Source organism: Pistacia vera, unplaced genomic scaffold (genome assembly GCF_008641045.1).
Source record: "Pistacia vera cultivar Batoury unplaced genomic scaffold, PisVer_v2 Contig225, whole genome shotgun sequence".
NCBI lineage: Eukaryota > Viridiplantae > Streptophyta > Magnoliopsida > Sapindales > Anacardiaceae > Pistacia > Pistacia vera.
Window position 1 is genome coordinate 807,838 of NW_022196030.1, and position 19,730 is coordinate 827,567.

The window sequence follows — 19,730 nt, forward strand, 5'->3', positions numbered from 1 at the left end:
GTATAAGGAATATAAAACTATCAAGTTTAAGTTACAAAATGTTGTGTATGATTCATTTACGCATGAAGAGTTCGAAGAGCGGTGGATCCAATTTGTTGATGTGCACAACCTTCACAAGAATGCATGGTTATGTGGATTGTACAAAGAAAGAGTACGATGGGTGCCTGCATTTCTTAAAGATACTTTTTGGGCAGGTATGTCTACTACCCAACGTAGTGAAAGTATGCATGCATTTTTTGATGGGTATGTCAATTCCAAAACCACTTTGAAACAATTTGTGGAACAATATGATAATGCATTGCGAGCTAAAGTGGAAAAAGAAAGGGAGGTTGATTTTAGATCTTTCAAATCTTGGATACCATGCATAACTAATTACCCCATTGAGAAACAATTTCAAAGTGCATACACAACTGCAAAGTTTAAAGAGTTTCAAGATGAGATTGCGGGGAAGATTTATTGTGAGTTATCTTTTCTGAAAAAATGTGATTCATGTGAGGAGTTTCAAGTTTGGGAAGATGTTTGGTTTGGAGATAGTAGTCGTCGTGTTCCTCATGCAGTATACTTTGAAGAAAGTTCGTGTGATATTCGTTATACAGTTGTACTTGTCATTTGTTTGAGTTCAAGGGGATTTTATGCAGACATGCCATTATGGTGTTGATTCATAAAAGGGTTTCACACGTTCCGGAAAAGTACATTTTACGGCGTTGGAGGAAGAATGTGAACAGATGTCATACGAAAATTAAGGTCAGTTATAATAGGTGGAGCACCAACATTGAAGGACAACGTTTTGATAAGTTGTCTAATTTAATGCTGACAGTAGCGGATATGGCATCAAACAATGAGGAAGATTATAATATGATGACGGAGTTTATGATTGACATGAGGAAACAGTTGGAGCAAAAGGAAAGTGAGGGAGAGCTTGGTACAACAGTGAACATCTCTTCCAGAACCGGTATGACTAGTCAAGATGGGGACAGTCCTCCGAAAAAGGGGAATACCCTAATCATTAGTCCACAGGCAGCTCGTAGCAAAGGTCGTCCTCCATGTAGAAGAAAGCAATCGAAGATTGAAGAAATTGTACGTAGGGTTAAAAAGAAAAAATTACAAAAACAAAGAATTGGTATGACTTATACATTATTTGAGTATTTTTTTTTTTGAAACATTATTTACTTATTTGAAGTTTAGAATAATATTGACTTGATTATTAATGTGTTATGATACTTTTTAGGAAAAGGATCATCGATACAGTGACAAAAGGAATAGTTTCTTTCATGTACTTCCGTGGCCGATGCGGAAACTCAAGTATTGTCGAACGATGTTGTTACTACACAGGTATGTGTTATGTATCTTGTATAATTGTAATTGCCTTAAGTTTTCCATAACGTGTGCTGAATTGTGGTTGTTAAACAATGACAGATGTCCACTGGTCTGGTTCCAAATCTCGCAGGACAAAGTAATTTCTATACTGGACAGGAGTTTGTAAATGATTAACATTTCTCGTTTGGAGATGTTTGTTATTTTTGTCATGTTGAAGCATATAGAATTGTATTTGGTAGAAATTTTTCATGCTTTGGTTAATTTCTACTGAATGCATTTTAGTTGTATGCTTATATAGTTGTTTTATTTTTAGTATTTTCGTCATTGGTTGTGTAGGGTAGTGAATTCATGATAATGACGTTAATGTAACTTATTATGAATGTTTTCAATATATATTATCGTCACATTGTAGACTCCGGTTGTACATGGCATTTTGGATATGCATTTCTTTTGAGATTTGAATTTTTATGTCTTTCGGTATTTCTAGTATTACATATACATATACATTGAAAAGAGTTGTTGACATATGTATAAACAAAAGACAAATCTATTTATAAACAAAAGACAAATTTATTTATAAACAAAATACAATCTTTATTAACAACATCTGCTCAAATCAATCTATTTATAAACAAAAGGGAAAAATTATTCATCATAGTGCAGGGGGTGGAGGTTGACTAGAGGATGAGGACGCTGTTGAGAAGTTCTTCATCATGCTGAAAATCTCTGTCATGCGGTCCCCAATGATGTCAACTGTTTCTTCAATTCTTGTTGCAAACGTGTTGAAATCACTTTGCAATTGATCATGTTGTTCTTGCATTTGCCTCTCAATACGTGAAAAACGCTCCTCTTGAAACTTTTCCATCCGCTCAAATCTGCTTTCTATTTCCTGTAAAGTATGAGAAGGCATATCTTTTACATTCTCAGATGGTCCAGGTTCAGTACTCGTTCTTCTTTTTTTGCTCACATAGACTTGTCCTTCATTAACCCCTTCTAGAATACTGACACCTTCCTGAACCGTTGCATCTCCCTCCATTTCATCCCTAATCAGAAACCATTGTCCTGCCATATTCTTTTTAATCAAACCCATCTTATTCAATGTCACATCCCCTAACACATTATTTGTAGAAAACGTAATCTTATTTGTTGCATCATCAGGGGTGATCTCAATATTCAACTTCTCACATATTAACGTAACAAGCATCCTCCAATATATTTCTCCTTTTTCTGCGGTGATCTCTCCCAACTTCTTAATCAATAACTTCGCTGAATTAACTTGCCTCCCTGCTACTACTGCTTCCATGAACATTAAATCCTTAACCGTCACATTTCTGTTTGTCTCTTTCCTACCATTAAATGTGAAAGTCAGGTATCTGTGAAATGCTCTCATAGCAGAATTCTGTAACTTTGTAGATTTACACCTATGTGGATGGTAAGTCCCTATCCCGGAAATATCAATCCAAGCTTGTTTGGAATCCCAGGTTCTAGATACGTTTTCCAAACCTTCACAATCAAATCCTATCCAGGTTGCTAAATCTTGTGGTGTCACTACAAAGTTCTGATTCTTTAATCTAAAGAACATTGTATACGCCTGAAACTGATAACTATCTGTGTCTGCAACTTCCAAACTACCAAAAAACTCATATATCAAATGTCTATATCCATCATATCTCATACTGACCAAACGGTCCCATTTCAAATTATTAATCCAACCATTGATTTCATCACCTAAACCTAAACTTGTTAGAAGTCCTAAATCCAAACTTTTTCCAAGGCAAATATCTCTTTTCGATACGTCCTCGTATTGTTTTTTATGTCGCAAGTCTCGAAATTGAATTGCAGATGATGACGTGCCTTCAAGAGGAATGGTTGTATTTTTTGCCCTCACCATTTTCTACTTTCTTCTAAAACCTATATGCATAAAAAAGTCGTCATCATAATCTGCCAAACCTAAACCAACATACAAATATCGGCTTGTTCGAAACTTTTCATAAACATATAAAGTCTCATTTGTTTTTCAAACAAATCAAAGACACATTTATGTTCATTCTCTAAGCCTTTTTAAATTATAACACAATATATCAAACTTTATCGAAAATACTAATTTGAACTGAAAAACACCATGGACTGCAAATGGACCTGATAATATCAAAGATGACATGAGAAGTTCTTCAATACGCTTAATTGCATGAGTAATCAATGAAGATCTTTTTGAGCAACTAGTCAAGTAATACAAACAATCAAGGGCCCATTCTATGCTGTTTCTGGCACATGGTTATCATCTAGAGAGCATCCTAAACCTAGCCCCCTTTGGACATAGTGTTTGCATATCTTCTTGCCCTCAGGTTTATGAGCAGCAGGAAACTACAGACAGAGAAGTTAGAATAGAAAACTAGAGCATCTTAAGATTATAAAGCTCATAGTTTTATGACTTCCGTATAATCATGTTATTTCTCTCACTAGAAAACAAATTGCATAATTCTAGGATAAAGCAAGAGACAGGCATTGTAAATCATGTCTAAGATAATATTATTCGAACTAAGGGTTGTCTATTACTCTAGACTAATTATTAAATAGACAGGTTGAAAATTTTAATAGAATTCATTAGCATTTTTCGAAGTAATCACTATATGTCAAACAAAGTGTGCAAATCTTTCCATCCAAAAACAGAAAGACACACAATAACCACACACAATGCAGAACATACTCAAAATGATTTTCTTGTGACACACAATCCATACCTAACAGACAAAATAACCATAGTTTCCAAATTAGGTGAGAAAGATAATGAAAAGTATGCCTAAATCCCTTTCAAGCAGGTGTTATTTATAAAATCGCCACATATTCCGGACCAAGTTTAAATGGTTAATTATCAATTATAGGGGTTTCTTACTTTTTAAATTGGACCAAAGTCTGGACCCATAATTTTATATTACCTTAGACAGGTTATCACTTCAAAGGGTATTGCTTTATATATGTATCATTATATTTTAATGACATTAATCACTTCAAAGGGTACTGCTTTATATATGTATCATTATATATGCACTTAAGCGTACATAGCTCATTACAGAGAAGCAGAGTGTATGAGAGTGGAGATGGAAGAATTACTTTACTCATATGGTATTGACGTTGTTTTCAGTGGACATGTATGTCAGGATAACTTAGAATAACGAAAATTTTAGGCAAAACATGTGAATGAAACTACTTCTGGTATAATTTTTAGCATTTAAGAAAGGCAACTTTCCGTTTGCACTGAACATCACCACAAAGGAAAATAAACATTGAAAGAGGGTTCGGATGCTATGGAGCACTGAATCAAACAATGAATCAATTGAAACATCCCTATACAACTTAATATTTAATTAACCCCTACATTGCTATGGCAGAACACTTCTATCAATCACACAAACTAGTCCTACCAAATTGACTAGATTTTAACTCAACTTCATCCAACTTAGAATCCAACACATTCATCCAACAAAAAAGAAAAAAATTGAAAAACGAAAGTGTCTAATTACCAATGGCAGATGAGGAAGACGAAGAACAACTGCAGAAGACGCAGACGAAGACGCAAAGACGAAGAACAAGCAAGCCCGCAGATGGAAGACGAAGAAGATGGTAATGGCTGTAGCTTTGTTGTTTAGAAATTTCCCCAAATTTTTTAACCTAATATGGTGAACTTTTTTTTTAAATTTTAACGGTCGTCCTTTACATAATGGACGGTCGTCCATTACTTAGGGATGGTCGTCCTTCACATAATGGACAGGCGTCCATCACTTACGGACGCCCGTCCACAATTAATGGACGGTCGTCCATATTTTTTATTTTTTATTTGAAACCAAAGAATGGACGGCCGTCCACAGTGAAAGGATGACCATCCATAATTTTTGGACAGCCGTCCAAATATTTTCTTTTTTGATTTGTAAAACCAAAATAATGGACCGGCTTCCATTTCTTATGGATGTCTGTAAAAAAGTAAGGGACAGCCGTCCACAATTGGTGGACGGGCGTCCCCAAAGTTTTTTTTTTTTCATATTTAGGTCAAGGACGGGCGTCCATTTCTTACGAGCGCCCGTCCAAACGTAAGAGACGGCCGTCCACAATTAGTGGACGACCGTCCCTAATGTTTATAAAAAAATTTTATTGTATTTTATTTATGAACAGGCGTCCTTTAAATGGGGACGCCCGTTCCTGGTATATGGACCCCCCTTCCATATAATATGGACATGAGTCCATGTGAGTGAACGGCCGTCCATATTGATGGACGACTGTTCACTAGAAAAAAATTATTAAAAAATTCAGGTGCCTGGTACACGTAGATCGATACACATTTTTGGTACAAATTTTCCAGTATCCGTAGCTTTCTTGTAAAATAAAACAAATTTATTATAGTTCCACGCGGCACTTCATTATTGGACACCAACTGTCAATCCAACAACCGAACAACAGGGAATTTTGTACCATCGAATATCTCACAAACAGTAAAAGCATCTTCTTCTTTCTTTCCGAGTTTTGCCTAAACCAATAACTAATCCATTCATTATCCTCTAATTTATCACGCTCCATTCCTCGCGTGCACATCACCTTCCAAGAATACAGCACAATGTCGTTGAGACTTGAGACTATTCCACGTGCTCTTTACACCAAACTAAACCTCCATCAACGGTCCTCAAACTGCCACTTCATTTCACCGTTCTGTCGAAATCACCACTTGGATTTTCTCTCTCTGTAAAAACCTCTCGCGCTCTTCTGTCTCTCTCTCTTTAGATCTCGTACGCAGTCGCGCACAACTAATGTAAACTAATTTTTTTGGATAAGCTAAATGTTCTCGGAAAATTTTTAATTTTCTTGGGAAAATTTTCGAGATGGACGAGATCTTCTTTGATATGATGGAGTTTTTGAAGAGACCTTCGATAACCGAAACATTTGTCGACATTCTGCTATGTGCAGTACCTATTTGGCTGGCCGTGATGATTGGCATGGTGATCGGCTGGTCGTGGCGGCCGAGATGGACCGGATTGGTGTTCCTGGGTGTCCGGAGCAAATTCAGGTTCATCTGGACCGCGCCGCCCGGGTTCGGTGCTCGTAGGCTGTGGCTCGCTGTTACGGCTCTTTCGGCTGTCTCGGCTTGCCGCGCGCTTTGGAATAATTTCAAAAGTAAAAGCGTGAAATCTGCTTCCGGTCCGGTGCCTGCGCCGATGGCCGCGGTGGGAAGCGGCGATGATATAAGGTTAGTGTTAAACTTTGAGTTTTAAAATCTTGGTATTAAGTTGGGGTTTTTTTAGGTCACCAATGAAATGTAATCTTGTCTTGTTATTCATTTCTGAAAAAAAAAAAAAAAAAATGGTGTGTGATTAAGTTATTATCTTTAGTGTTTAAATTTGTGATTATGCTGTTGCTAATTTCAATGTACAACTAAAGCTTAGCCTATTGCCTATTGGTATGAATGCTGCTAGGGTCTTTTCTTCTTAGTTGAGCCTCAGGTATTGCCTCTGTGTCTGTGCATAAATTATTATTCAGGATGATTTTTTAAGTCAAGTTTTTAAGCATTGAAGCAATTAAAATTGGGAAGTGACAAATTTTGCTTATAATGTTGTTCCAACTCTTGTACTGAATATTTTTGGTGAATGGGACTGTGCTGCATAGATAATTTGATGGTTAGGATCTTGGTCCTTTCTTGATGTTATCAGTTGATCGTGATGTGGTCAGTGAATATATGGTGGTGTTGAACTAGTTGATGTTTGCTCTCAAATTATATATTGAATCTTTGAGATGGATGATTAATTGTATATAATTTTTGCGATGTTTTCTTACTAGATTTAAATTAATCTTTAGGAGATTGGTGCTTGTATTAATGACCCTAGTGTATCTGTTGGCAATGATGGGCAGATCTTTATTGTTTAATTACGTTCCTCTTATATAAATTGTCAAGCTGTGAGTCTTTGCTTTGGTCTAATTTTAACTGGGAACTTGTCAATTTTTAAAATTATACTTTGGGTGTTTAACAATAGACATACAGTTCGTTTGCCCAGTCACATGGGGTTAGAAAAATCCATCTATAGAGTTTTCATGTAGAATTCTAATTTATGCTTTTCAGAGGTAAAAAAAATAGAAGTGTTGCTAATCATTTTTATAGTATATTACATGATTAAAACCGATAATTTCTTTTAGCTAAATCACCCATAGAATAGCTAAAACAACTTGTCCCCAAAAAGTTTTGGTTTTTCTTTCCTCTCCCAAAAGCAGCAACATTGTCCATAAGAACTGTCACAAGAAGCTGAAATGGCCCATCTCATCCTAGCTTTTGTACAAGTTTTAACCGAGGAATTTGAGACACCATCACAATGAAGGAAAAGATGATTTAGAGATATCTTTTGTTTTACACATTACACGTCCAGAAAGAGAAAGACTCATAGGATACTTTCTTTGGATCACTTGACTTGTATTAATGTTGCCTTGCACCAAAACCCACACAAAGTTTTGGACCTTATAGTTAGTGCCACTAGTGCGAATGCATGGTATGTTTTTAATGTTCAATATGTGTTTCTAACTGAAAGGTCAAGTTTTAGGCATCGATATAGTCTATGTAGTATGGTTATCTAGTCATTTTTTAAATAATGATCCAGAAGATATAATGACAACCATAAAGCTTGTTTGTGCATGGGTTCGATAAGCCACCTATAAAATCTTCATTTCATTAATACTTTTTTTGGGAAAATGCAAAGAAAAGAGAATATATTAATAATGTGTTGAGATCAAGAAATGTTATTAATATTTTGTTTTTAGTTACATCACATCATTATTGTAGGAATCTTACTGTTGTCATCATGATGATGATGTATATTATAAAATTCTCTTTCCTGCAGCCCCAGTAGTGTAACTGTAGAGAGAGAGCAGGATGTTGTTACAGAGAATGATTTAGAGCACCTATTGCATCTACTTGAAGGGAAGGATGGAGAGATGGAATGGCAAAGACTGATGGAGAGGTCCAACCCAAACATGACATACCAAGCTTGGCGCCATGAGCCTGAGGTAGATTCTCATTTTTCTCCCCTTGTCTGCTATATTTTCTTCTCTTTACTCTGCTGAAAATGTAGCCTCAATATTAATTCTTCTTTATGGAAATATGTTAATGGAAGGTAAATACATAGTTTGCGGCTTATCTTTAACCATTCCTTCTGATTTTTTTTTTCTCTTTTGGTTGTGATTTTTTTTTCTCTTTTGGTTACCATCTTTTCATTTATGAGCCTAGTTGATGAAGTATGATGGGCTGGATGTTTATTCTAGAGTAAAATGAAGACTGCTTTTCCAACTCGGTCTATACTTATTTTTGGGACTTAAAGCTGCCCAATGTTGGGTCCTAACTTGCCTATCTCTTTTGGTATACAATATCATTGTACATGTTATCATGGATCATATCGATCCAGTTTTCTTCATTGTGTTTTTTGCTGTTCGGTGGCGGTATTGACTAAATCATATTCTAGTAGCTGATGATGATTTTGTCTATCAGACAGGTCCTACAGTTTACCGTAGTAGAACTGTCTTTGAGGGTGCAACTCCAGAGTTGGTCAGAGATTTCTTTTGGGATGATGAGTTTCGACCAAAGTGGGATCCTATGCTTACATACTTTAAAATATTGGAGGAGTGCCCTCATACTGGGACAATGGTTGTTCACTGGATAAAAAAGGTTTGGGGAGCAGTTGATCTGCATATCTGTGATACCTTGGTTTTGCCATGTCACTTTCTTGTTCAAATATTATATTTATGTTGACTTGTTTTACTCCTTTTTGTAGTTCCCTTTTTTCTGCAGTGATCGAGAATATGTCATTGGTAGGAGAATATGGGAGGCTGGAAAGACTTATTATTGTGTGACCAAGGTACTGGTTGGAGTTTAGACTCCCAGATTTAGGATTTGTGGATCCAGTAACAAGTGCAGTTAAACCTGCATTCTAATCATTTGTGTGGCTTGAAAGGTCAAGGCTAACTACTAGTTCAGTGTATTTCATTAAGAGGAGTAATGCTACAGTTACCGAAAGGAGCGCACCGAATTCATGCACCGAATGACGTGGCGCAATCCTGACCGTCGATTAATATTAACTTATAATTAATCGACGGTCAAAATTGCGTCACGTCATTCGGTGCACTCCTTTCAGTAACTGTATTATTTTCCCATTAAGAGATGTTTGAAAGACACCTCTACTTGACCTTATTATAATTATTGTTTGATTGAATTATACGATTATCCTATAGTTACTTGATAAGGTTGTTGTACCATATATTGTTTGCATCTGTCTGTATTCTGTGGCATAGAAGTTTGGACTATAAACTATAATAACTCGTGTCTTCTGTTTTACTCTATATTTTAGCATGTGGATAATAAATATTGATATACAACCTACAATGTTGCAGGCGGTGCCATATCCAGGTTTGCCCAAGCGTGATAAGCCAAGGCGTGTGGAGCTTTATTTCTCAAGTTGGGTTATCAGAGCTGGTGAGTTGTCAGTTAAACAATTGATTGCTTTGGAATATGTTAGTTGAATTTTAATGAATTTTGAATATGCCTCTTCATGAAATATGAATGCAGTGGAGTCACGGAAAGGAGATGGGCAGCTGTCTGCATGTGAGGTTTCTCTTGTCCATTATGAAGACATGGGTATACCCAAAGATGTGGCGAAGTTGGGTGTGCGACATGGGATGTGGGGAGCTGTGAAGAAATTGCATTCAGGCATGAGAGCATATCAGAACGCCAGGAAATCAGAGGCTTCATTGTCTAGAAGTGCACTCATGGCAAGAATCACGACAAAAATTTCTTTTGATGGAAGCATGGACTATTTGGATCCAGCTTCCGGTGAAGAAGAAAAAGGGCAGGTTGTGGGCCCCAGAAGTCAGAGAGATCATGGCATTGATTGGAAATGGATAGTAATTGGTGGAACCGTGGCTCTGGTTTGTGGACTCCATTCAGGTGCACTTGGGAAGGTGTTGTTGCTTGGAGCTGGTCGGAGGATTGCCCAGCGGTAAACGTTTTTCCAGCGAAGACCTTGTGTCTATAAAATTCTGAGTGTCATTTAAAATTTTACTCACGTTGATGCATCAATTATTTTAATTAAGATTAATACATATCAGTTATTTTTCTATATAGGCATCAAATGTATTGGGTCACTCCTTTCATCAAGTGAAGACTACGTTCTCTGTTTTTACTTTAGATACTGATCAGTTTCTGTTCTGAATATATATATATATAGGATTATTTGAATACTGAAGGTTTAGAGTTCCATAATATTACCTTGAAGCTTGAATAAAAGACTATATTTAGTCAATTTTGATGAAAATGATGGTGGTTTGTGATATGGAGCATTAATATTGTAGGTGTGGGGCTGGGGGATGCCGATTGCCGGCCTAAATAGTCAACATTGTCATACTAAAGTTAGCCTTAACTGGATCTGGGCCCAATAGATGAGTCTAGAGTCTAGACTTAGCATGACATTGCAGAAGGGTGGGCCTATTTGTCAATAATGCTGCCTAACAGATAAGTTTGAGCACAATCAATGATATTCAGTTGACATTTCTTTTTCCCAAAATTCCATAGTAATTATTAATTAACTCATGCTAAAGCGATTTTGAAGCTTTAGTTTGACACCATTCTTGTGATGAAGAGTTAGCGCTAAGTGTGGAACTTTACAGCGATATCCAGTCAATGTGTTTTGGTCATGAGAAAATAAGCAAGAGAATTAAATGGGATTTTATCGCATAATTTTTTTTTGTTCTTCTAAGAAATCATAATTATTCATATTAATACATGTTTCTCCTTTATTCAATCTCAAAACCTAGCATTAAAACCAACTACAGGTAGTTAATTATTTTAATAAAAAATTCTCAAATATATTATTTAAGAGGTTCTAAATTTTGTGATCACTATAGATTTGTCGTTAACTTCAAGATTTGTCATATCATTAACTTACCAGCTTCAAGAAATAGGTGCAAACTGGCCAACACCTCTAGTTACCCAAAGAAAAAAAAAAACCAAACATTAATTATTTTTCTTTTTCACCACTGTATCCATCTGCATTCATCAAACTCTCCATTAATGGCTGAGTGAGACCACTCATCAGTCCACACTATTTATATATTGTACAGGAAAGATCTGTCTAGGCTTTCTTTTACCCTTTTTCATTATTAATGAATAATTCTTTCATCTTAATTACTTCTTAATTAAACCACATGTATAATGAACCTTTAAAGGCAACTGTGTGTGTGATTCCTCTTCAAAAGTTTAAAAAAAGAAAAATAATCAAACTTTAATTTCATGTAGCAATGACAACTGGTTAGTCAAGTCTTTAATTAAGTGGAAATGGGTAGTTTAAAACTCCATTAAACATTATCAAAATGGTCATTATCATTGACAAAGCTTCCCAAGTACCAATCTTAGCAAAAACCTTTGTGGTGAAAGGACATTTATAAAGTGGATTATTCTACAAAAGAAAACAAATGAATGGTTCTTAGTTGCCTCATCCAATGTGTCTGTGGATAGACAAGCTTGAAAGAGAATATCCCACTTTAAATGTTAGATAGAAGCTGATTCAGTGGTGCAATATTGTCAAGACGCTGGATTTGGTGGTTGATACAGGACCAGAACCGTAATCTTAAATTTAATATGATTTGAAAAACAGGGTCCACCTTATCAATATCAATGGCTTCAACGTCATTCAATTTGTCAAAATTGCTTCATCTTCCTTATGTGATCTTCTATATATGTTCCCTTCTTCACGTTAAAAGTTTTAACCCTCCAAATATATACGTACGTGTGTGTATACTAGTACTACCAACCAACTTTTAAAACAAAGTTCTTATTCTCATTTGTAATCTTGTGTTGTAGTGGAAGCACATTATTTTCTTTTGGTTGTTTCTTAGCTCTAGCTGCTTTCTCCTTTGTTTAAAATTCCATTTCAGAAAGTTGGGATCTGGGAAGTGTCTGTTTTGAGACCATGAAACATTAAAAATAAAAATAAAATACTTGTGTTATGGTACCTCTCTTGTGAGTTGTGATTCTACTTCTTTTGCGTTTCATAAAATGGTTGGCTCTTGGCTCACAATGAATATTCAACACCAGAATATTTTGTCTAAGGTTACCTTATTGGATCTAAATTTATTTCTAATTTTACTATTAATTAGCATGATTAAATAAGATTAATTAACAAATATAAAAGGACGCAAGGGACCCAACGAATCATGAATCTAGGCTTTCTAAAGTGTCACGTGAAGAAGAATAAGCTTTTTTTTTTTTTTGTAAGAATAACCATTTTTTACTGCATTTTAAGGCCTAAAAATGTTGCATGATCGTACTATTTTGAGACATTATCTTCTTCTTTTGTGCTTGCAATGTAACCAGTTTGTGTTGTTTTAACGTTCCTGAAGCAAAATCTGAAATCTCCTATATCTTTCTGTTTGTTTTCTTCCTGAAACCAGTTTGGTTGGTTTTGACTTTGAAGTCCCAAAAAAGTTGCAGGTTTGAGTTTTGACTTTGATGTACAGTTTTGTTGCAGTAAAATTTGCTAAAAGTAGATAATCGAGTATAAAATATAAGTCTGACATTTAGTGTTTATTGGCATGGAGCGTGTCCACGTTGCATGTTATCAACCTCATACATTAGAATCTCTGAAAAAGAGCTAGCAGACAGCACCAGCTTCATGTAACTGTAGTCCTTCGGCTTGTGGTGGTGACTCACTGACTCTTGAAACTCTCTCTCTTTCTTTCTCTTGCTCTCTATCGCTCAGAAATTCGTTTTTTTTTTTACTTCTTTCTGTTTGTTCTTTGGTTGTTCGGTGGTCCGTGGTGAAAGGAGAAGCACAACGAAGGTAAACTTCTCCATGGAGTTTAAGAAGAGGTATTTAATACTATCTTTGGATTAGATCATGTTTTTTCTCAACTGGGTATCTCTTGATTTTGATGTTCTTGCCTTAACTGTATTGCCTCAACCCTTGGTTTCTCTGTTGCTTGTGTTTGATTAAAGATGATGGTGCCTATTTTAAAATTTGTACCCAATTTTCCAGTCTTAATTTTAGTGGTTTTTAGTTTGAGAGAATTTTTTTATTATATTCACTATTCAGGTCAACTTTTGTGGTTCATATAAATAATTTGGCTCATGAAATAGGTTATATTTTTAAAAACTGTTTGTGTTCCTTATTTTCTCAGATTATTTACGTGCATGTTTAGAGTTTGTATGTTCTTTTGAACATGCAGAGGGTCGATTAATTCATCAAAATTCATCCTAGTCAGGTTTTTTAGGAGCGACTTAGAATTTAGATCTGTATTTTCAATGTATATGTTGCTTAAATTGTTTAATGGTTTATGTTTGTTTGAAGATAAAATTATCCTGGCCAAGTATTTTTTGAAAATTAGTGTTCTTTAAACTAACTTTCAAGATTTAACTATGGTGGAGGTTTTGTGTTGATCTTTTTGTAAACAGTTCAGTTCAGTGGTAGTTGCGGCTCTAATGCAAATTATTAATCAATTATTTTTCAAGAACAATTTTGTTATTCTTGCAAATAACTATTTGCAAACCAAAAGTCTCCAAGTTTTCACACATATATTATATGTATCACAGTATCAGCCTGATGTTTGGAGCATGTAACATTGGCAATGTGGTTGTCATAGTCCAGTTCATGACTTCTGTAATGTTTTAATTACATTGTAGAAAAAACATGTGCTTTACCATGATTAGAACAAAATATCCCAATTTTTCAACAGTTTGCCTAATTTTTTTGGTGTTTCAGGATTGTCCTAGGGGTTCATCCAGCTGAGGATGAATATGGGGAATGGGAACATTGAACCAGTGACTGACTTAGGACTTGCATTGGGTTATTCCAGTCAATGCACTCAGAGAAAGTAGAACAAGGATTCAGGTGCAGAAGCAGGTGCAGGTGCAAATGCAGGTTCAAGGGTAGATATGAAATTTGGGGCCTCGGATCCCCTCTCTGAGCTAGTTTGGTCTCCACAGAATGGTGTTAGTCTGAAATGTGCTGATTGCAGTTTCACCGACAAAAAATCCTCTCTTTTATGGTATGCAGGACCGAGCAACATAGTTCTTTCACCATCCCAAAACCTTACAGCTGGGAGATCCAGCACTGACAAACTTATAAATAAAGATAATTTCATAGTTTCTCAAGGTACTTTTCATGTGAGAAGTGAAATGGCTGATAGAGATCCTTCAGCCAGGACTCCTGAAAGTGATGCTGCTGTCAAGCCTGTATGTGGATTGGGTCGTGAAGACGTGACAGGTTAGGATTAATCATGTTAGGAGTATTGGAGATTTTGAACTCATGATAAATTTCAAAACTATAATTTCAGTCCTATATACTTTTGCTTTTCCTTCATCCCAAAACTATTTATTACAATGGTCAAGAAACTCTTGTTTGGATGAAACTTGATGTTATATGGTAGAAATGAGTACTGTGTTAGGAATATCAGTTCAAAATAATGAGAAGCATGATTTAAGGAATTGGAATCAACAGTGTATATGTTCTCCAATGAATTTTTTTTTTTTATTTTTTGGATGCTATCAGACAGTGTTCTTGGATGATGGTTGTAGTCTTGTAGAAAGCATTAATAGGTTGCATTATTGAAATTTATCCATTTATATTGTTCTGGAAAATGAATGTAAGACAGTATCAGAAGATAAGGCATCTTTGTTTTTTTGTCTGTTCTTTACTTTCTTCTTCTTCTTTTTATTTTTTTGTTCTCTAAATATGAATTGTCACTAATGTGATCTTTTATCAATCAAAGCAGACGAAGTTGAACTTGATGTTGTACGAAATGAACCATCATCTTGGAATCCTACTGTTGGAGGCAGAGATTTTGGTCATGAGAATCAGACATCCGCAATGGTAATCGTTTTGGATTCTGAAGTTCACCCCACAAAAGAATGTGAAGGTAATAACACTATAGTGTTAGCATCCCCGGGCAGAGGACATGAAGGATCTGCTCCCTTTCTGGGAAAAGAGAGCAAAGGTAAGGTGGCAATGACAATCGGGGTTCATCCTTTGGAGAGACTAGAGTCCATTTCTGAGAATGATGTACAAACTCTTATTAGTGAAAATGTCCATGGTGCAGAAAAGAAGATTCTAGCTTCAGAATCTGCTCTTGGTATTAAATACAGCTCACAGCAGAATGAGGAGATAATTCCTAAAGACAAGACTGTTTCAGACGAGGATTCTCCCACTAATAGCAGAATCCCAATGTTTCGAAGGAAAGGCAAGGAAAAGGCTCTATCAGATGGAGATGTCAATGGAAGAATGTCAAAAGAGGAAAATGACAGCCATGAGAGTGTTGAAAGCTGTAACAGCACTGGATTATTTTCAACAGGCAAGAAGCGATGGAACTTTGAGCAGCAGTTGATTGTGGGGAGTAAAAGAGTCAAAAAACAAATTCATGAAAGTCCTGGTTCTGCATCACACACTAAACAGGATAGCTCCTTCATGAAGTGGATATCTAACATGATGAAGGGTTTCTCAAAATCAAGTCAAGAGGTGATTCCTTCTCTTGCTCATACCCTTGCACATCCTAATCATGATCATGAAAGTCCTGACCACAAACTTATCACGTACAACAAAAACCAGGGTTCTGGTTGCAGAAATGTGGGCTTTCAGTCTATTTTTCAGTCATTATATTGTCCAAACACAAAAGTTCTGGAAAAGACACTGGATAACAATTATCAAACAGAACTTGAGCTGGGCAACAGACTATGTGACATAAGTTTTGCAACTCCAATAGCCTGTCACGGTCACAACAATAACTTGTGCAAACAATTTCGGATTTCAAATGATAATTTCACTGAATCTACATCAGGAAAGGGAGCAGATCCAGCAATTCAACCTAAGATCTCCTCTGCTAATTTTGCTTGCAGCCGTAAAAACAGCAAAGGGAACAAAAATTCATGTAACATGACATCTGGTAAGGTGAGAGGAGGAGCAACTTCCAATTCCTCTATGGATAAACATAAGACAAGCTGTACTCAGAACACTAATTCTGAGCCACTATCTGAAGTGAAGACAACTCATAATTTTGGTCACGGGAATGATCCTCTGGGAAGCTTGTGGATAACTCGATTTACTCCAAAAAGCTCTTTGCACTTGTTAAATCTCCAAGGTTCTAGTGTAGCACATGAATGCGTCACTAATTACCATAGTAGTCATTACAATGACCTCAATATTGTGGAAACTGGGCCACTCACCATTGAGGATTCACCTATTGGTTTTGCTCAAGAGTCAGAGAGTTGTGCACCTGAAATTGAGACTTCTGTAGGTTTTAATAGGATAAAAGGCCATAATGATCAGAAGTCCGTTTCAAAACTGAACCCCATTTTACCTTCCGAAAGATTCAAAAGTTCATTGCCTTCTGGCTTTGCAAGGAAACTGAATGCCTTTAAACACATCATGCCACCGCATGTAACAGATAATGCAGCTTGTGCAACCATCGCTTGCTTCTTTTGTGGCAAGAAAGGTCACCATTTGCGAAATTGTTCAGAGATAGCAGATAATGAGCTTGAATATCTTTTAAGAAATATCAGTTCATATAATGGAACAGAAGAGCTACCTTGTTTGTGCATCAGATGTTTTCAGCTCAATCACTGGGCTGTCGCATGCCCAAATGCATCCTCTAGTGTTCAAAATCAATTGGAATGTGGAATGCAGTTTAATAAAAAAAATGAAGAAAGTACAAAGCTGTTGGATAGTAATAGAAGCCCTTTTCAAGCATGTGGAGCACATACAGTTTGTGATCGAAATGATCCAAGGATAGAGACAGATCCTGACATTAAGTTGAAAATGACTATAGTTGCAACCTCTGATAGAATGATTACTAATGCAAATTTGGTAGAGGATTACATTCCTTCAAGTTCTGGGGGAAACAAGTTGAAAGAAAACCAGATCATGCCTTTATGCAATCTTGTCAACAACCAGATTTCAGAGGTACCGAAGGGCATCTTTGATGTCATAAAAGGGCTTCGTTTATCTCGGTCAGACATCCTCAAGTAAGTACACCACTTATCAGCCAATCATCATTATATTCATTTTCTTAAGAACTACATTTGCTTGCTCACATAATACTAGTTCAATTGCACTCTGTGATGGCAAATAATTGGCACCTGATATGGCAAGTGAAACATCTTTCAGGATCTGCATTTGAATGAATTCAGAAATACTCATTTTTAACATATTTCCAACCTTCAATTACTTCAAAGCATCAAAAATAAGTAAAATTTTAAGATAGGATAGATAGCCTGACTGCATTTGTTGTGCCATTTTAGATTGTTTCCCGTTTGTACTCTTCATGGTAGCTTTTAGGCATCATCGCATGATACTCACTCACCTGTAATCGGAAATGGAATGTTTCTTTGTTTTTTTTTTTTTTAATCAGAGCTTTCACTATGGCTTAATTAAGCATTTTGGTAGGATGTAGATTGTATGAAGGTAACTAGTTGATATCGAAAATAACAGGAGTGTATTTGTACCATTTCTGATTTGCACCATATGGCATTATAACTTCTCATTTTCTTGTTGCACATTTCCTATTCTGATGAAACGTTATCAAATCACATAACACATGCTTCCGGTTTCATCCTTAGATTTGAATAAACTTTTTTAAAGTCTAATTTCGTAGAACCTAAAAGAATCAGACCTTGATGTTGATCTCACAGGGATTCACTTGAAGGAGTAATTCTCAGTTTGTTCCTATTCGTCCTTATTAAATCCTCAAAAGTTGGATATTTCCATTTTAAGTTATTCTTTTCCCAATACTTATATCTACTTTGCGTGGGATCAGATGGATGAATTCTCATATGTCTCTTGCACATCTAAACGGATTTTTTCTGCGTTTGCGGCTGGGGAAGTGGGAAGAAGGACTAGGAGGAACCGGATATTATGTGGCTTGCATAACTGGTATATATCTCGAGTTAAATTTTGATTCTTGAATTCATTTATTTTGTTTCATGGATAAAAGATTTATGTTGTATATCTGCAGTCTTTCATGCCAAGCTCTCATAAGGATTCATGTTCCATGGTGTTCCAACTTGTTTTTCTTTGGACTTTTCAGGGGCAGAGAGAGGGAGTTCCAAAAATTCAATATCGGTGAATGTAGGAGGGATCAACTGCTTGGTAGAGAGTCAATATATCTCCAACCATGATTTCCTCGAGGTAAAAATTCATTTGATTTAGGAACTTCTATGGTTGAGAGTCAATATGTTACATTCATGATCATGCATTCTTTTAGTATTGTTTTATGTGTTAAAACAAGAGTAAACGACTTTTTCCCACCTAAATAATAGTTTAATGACACTTTGTCATCCACAGACTTTTAAAATACCACTTTACTATCCAAATTTATATTCCGTTTCTGAATCCGGTATCATTGCGACCCTACACCATTACCATTCTTTTCCTCGATCATCACTCACCAAAACCCCGCAAACCTTACTCATGTTGATCCCGCCGATTGTCGGTAATCGAGCGATTAGGGGTTGCGCAACTGCCCTCCCAATTCAAATTCGGATAAACTCCAAGCACTAAAATCTAATCTTCAACCACAAAAATACTCATTGACCTCCCTTCTTAAAAAATCCTAATAACCTGGACTAAGCTTGTTCTCTTTTCGCTACCAGAACATATATTTGGATAGTAAAGTGATTATTTTAAAAGTCTGTGATTAAAAAAGTGTCATTAAGTCATTATTTGGGCGGAAATAGTAGTTAAAACCATAATCAATAAGCAACAAAAGCCATGTCATGCCAAACCTTACTAGTTACTGACATGAGATTTTGCAGGAAGAGCTGATGGCATGGTGGTGTGCAACTGCAAAGAGTGGTGACAAGAGTCCTTGTGAGGAAGAATTAAGAATAAAATTAGAAGAGAGAAAAATATTAGGGATGTAGATGTATAAGTGTTAACAGATACTTGGCTGAGTTAGGTTTGATGAGTTTAAGAGATTCAATTGTATACAATTTTTTTTTTTTAATTTATATATTTCACATGTGAAAATAACCTACTTAATTTGTATATTAAAGTAAGCGTTTATAAATTTAATAAAATAGCCCAAATAATTTAATATTATGCAAAAGTAATTATAATGGTTTAGGCCAAAGTCTCCATCCCATTGAAAACGTAGAAGATGGGGTTGACACAACTGTTCTTCGTTAAAATATTTTGGATTTAAGATTTTAATATCCTGAATTACCAATTAATCATATTTTAAGTGAACCCAATCAACGGGATATTAAGAATAAATGGTTCATCTAGAGCTAGTCAAGGACCCGTCCCAGGCAGGCCTAGGCCTAGACTCGTTTGGGACTGGTTCAAATGAGACCAGTCGCTCATGGACCATGAGTAATTTTAGGACCTGGATCGGTCCTACGAGTTTGAAAT

General features: G+C 35.9%; 2 protein-coding genes across 2 annotated transcripts; both read left to right on the forward strand.

Moving 5' to 3' along the window:
* Positions 1 to 5,993: 5,993 nt before the first annotated feature.
* On the forward strand, positions 5,994 to 10,533 carry LOC116130879. The gene is made up of 6 exons (XM_031416575.1): positions 5,994 to 6,550; positions 8,187 to 8,352; positions 8,831 to 9,007; positions 9,114 to 9,197; positions 9,730 to 9,811; positions 9,905 to 10,533. The coding sequence occupies exons 1-6, from the start codon at positions 6,186 to 6,188 to the stop codon at positions 10,336 to 10,338; spliced, it is 1,308 nt and encodes a 435-aa protein (XP_031272435.1). The 5' UTR covers positions 5,994 to 6,185; the 3' UTR covers positions 10,339 to 10,533.
* A 3,592-nt stretch (positions 10,534 to 14,125) lies between these two features.
* Positions 14,126 to 19,329, forward strand: LOC116130767. Its single transcript, XM_031416468.1, has 6 exons — positions 14,126 to 14,149; positions 14,207 to 14,594; positions 15,100 to 17,344; positions 18,136 to 18,251; positions 18,406 to 18,506; positions 19,133 to 19,329. The coding sequence occupies exons 1-6, from the start codon at positions 14,126 to 14,128 to the stop codon at positions 19,238 to 19,240; spliced, it is 2,982 nt and encodes a 993-aa protein (XP_031272328.1). The 3' UTR covers positions 19,241 to 19,329.
* Positions 19,330 to 19,730: the final 401 nt, after the last annotated feature.